Raw genomic sequence first — 1,508 nt, 5'->3', positions numbered from 1 at the left:
AGGAGAGGAGGGGAGGGGGGGGGGGACACGACACCCCGGGATGACACCCCGGGATGACACCCCAGCGCCCCCCCGGTCAGGGCACTGCGCGGCAGCCCCGTGCCCCCGAGAGTGGGGGCTGCCTGGTTCTTTGCTTTGGAGGGTTTTTTTGGTTGCTTTGGGGATTATTTGGGGGGCTGGGGGGGCTGCTCGTGCAAAAGCAAACCTCAGTGGGAAGCTTACCCTGCACCCCCCTTTTCCACCCACCCTATTATTGCAACCACCTCCAGCCTCTGCTGACCACGTCCGCAGGCCCAGCGCCCTGTGCCTCATATGTTGATTTTTTAAGACGTTTAGTTGCCTGATTTTTGGCCACTGTTCCAATGCAGGGGTTTTGGGCCATCCCGCGTAGAAGTGGAAATGGGGCTGTAACGAGGCTCTGTGGGCAGTGGCCAGCAAGGCACGTCTGCAGCCACCCACCCGACAGCTCCTGCACCCACATCAGTGGGCTCCGTTGAAGGGCCCTGAGCTGTGACATGCTGCAGTCCAGGACTGTAGGACCTAAGCAAATATTTCTGGGGATTTGGAAAATGATGGACCTCTGCAGGGATGTCCATGGATGTTAAAAACAAGAGGTGATGGGGAGTGGAGGAATGTGGGGGCTTTTTTTCATTTTAGAATTTTAATAACTGCACCCAACACCACAGAGCTGGGGCATGGCTGGCAGCTCAGTGCACTCCACTGTGCTCCCTGCACCCCCTTTCTCAGCTCCACATGGATTTGCACCTCCTTTGAAGGTGGCAGTTGTTTGGAAAGGAATTTGGGAATCCCCTTTGTTTGTTCCGTTTCCAGCTTTTTCTCCCCAGCACCACAGTGGTAAGTCAGAGATAGCAAAACAGAAAGAAAAAACCCACAAACCAAAAAAGGACGCACCATGACAACCCCCAGCTTCACAAAATATGTGGGATTTAAGCCAATGTTTTCCCCATCAGGTGATAAGTTCAGTTTGGAGTTACTCCCTCGGAACAGTGCAGCTCATGGCAAAGCAAGGCTGGCTGGGGTAAAACACCAGCTTTGCAAAGCAAAAATGAGGTGAGATGCTCCCAGGAGACCATGTTTGTCCCAACACTTGCTAACATCATGCTTTGAGCTGAGCTTCCAGAGGCTCTGTGTCTCTCCTCATGCAGTACTTTGCCTAATCAACATCTGAGACTTTTTACTGCAAAGCCTGTAGGAAAAGATGACTCAGAAAGCAAATGGGAGAGATGAAAAGGGTAAATTTTAGGTATTGGACCACATTGTGCAATCATGCCATTTTTAGCCTTCCGACAAATAGCTCAGAGGCATTATGCTGGTGTCCCAGGACAGTTAACTTCATACATCTCGGCTATCTTCGTATGTCCTGGCTCCCTGGATGCCACACACTGCCAGGCTCATACCAGCCCTGCTCTCAGCCTGCTTTGTGATTAAAATTGCCTGAGAGGCCACTGGTCCCTCACCAAAGGCCACTCAGCTGGCTGATGCATAAC

At 52.3% G+C, this 1,508-nt stretch overlaps 1 protein-coding gene across 1 annotated transcript in view; it reads right to left on the bottom strand.

The window, feature by feature from the left end:
• Positions 1-382, bottom strand: part of CFAP299 (cilia and flagella associated protein 299) — a 213,353-nt gene extending 212,971 nt beyond the window's left edge. The window contains exon 1 of the mRNA XM_026847915.1: positions 264-382. Within this exon, the coding sequence (XP_026703716.1) occupies positions 264-382 (119 nt within the window). The remainder of the gene's footprint in view (positions 1-263) is intronic.
• Between the last annotated feature and the right edge of the window lie 1,126 nt (positions 383-1,508).

This window comes from Athene cunicularia (genome assembly GCF_003259725.1).
Source record: "Athene cunicularia isolate RWA chromosome 4 unlocalized genomic scaffold, athCun1 chr4_part2, whole genome shotgun sequence".
In the NCBI taxonomy this organism is placed as follows: Eukaryota; Metazoa; Chordata; class Aves; order Strigiformes; family Strigidae; genus Athene; species Athene cunicularia.
Note: the sequence above shows the minus strand (reverse complement) of the source record. Positions and strands in the feature narration are given on the sequence as shown.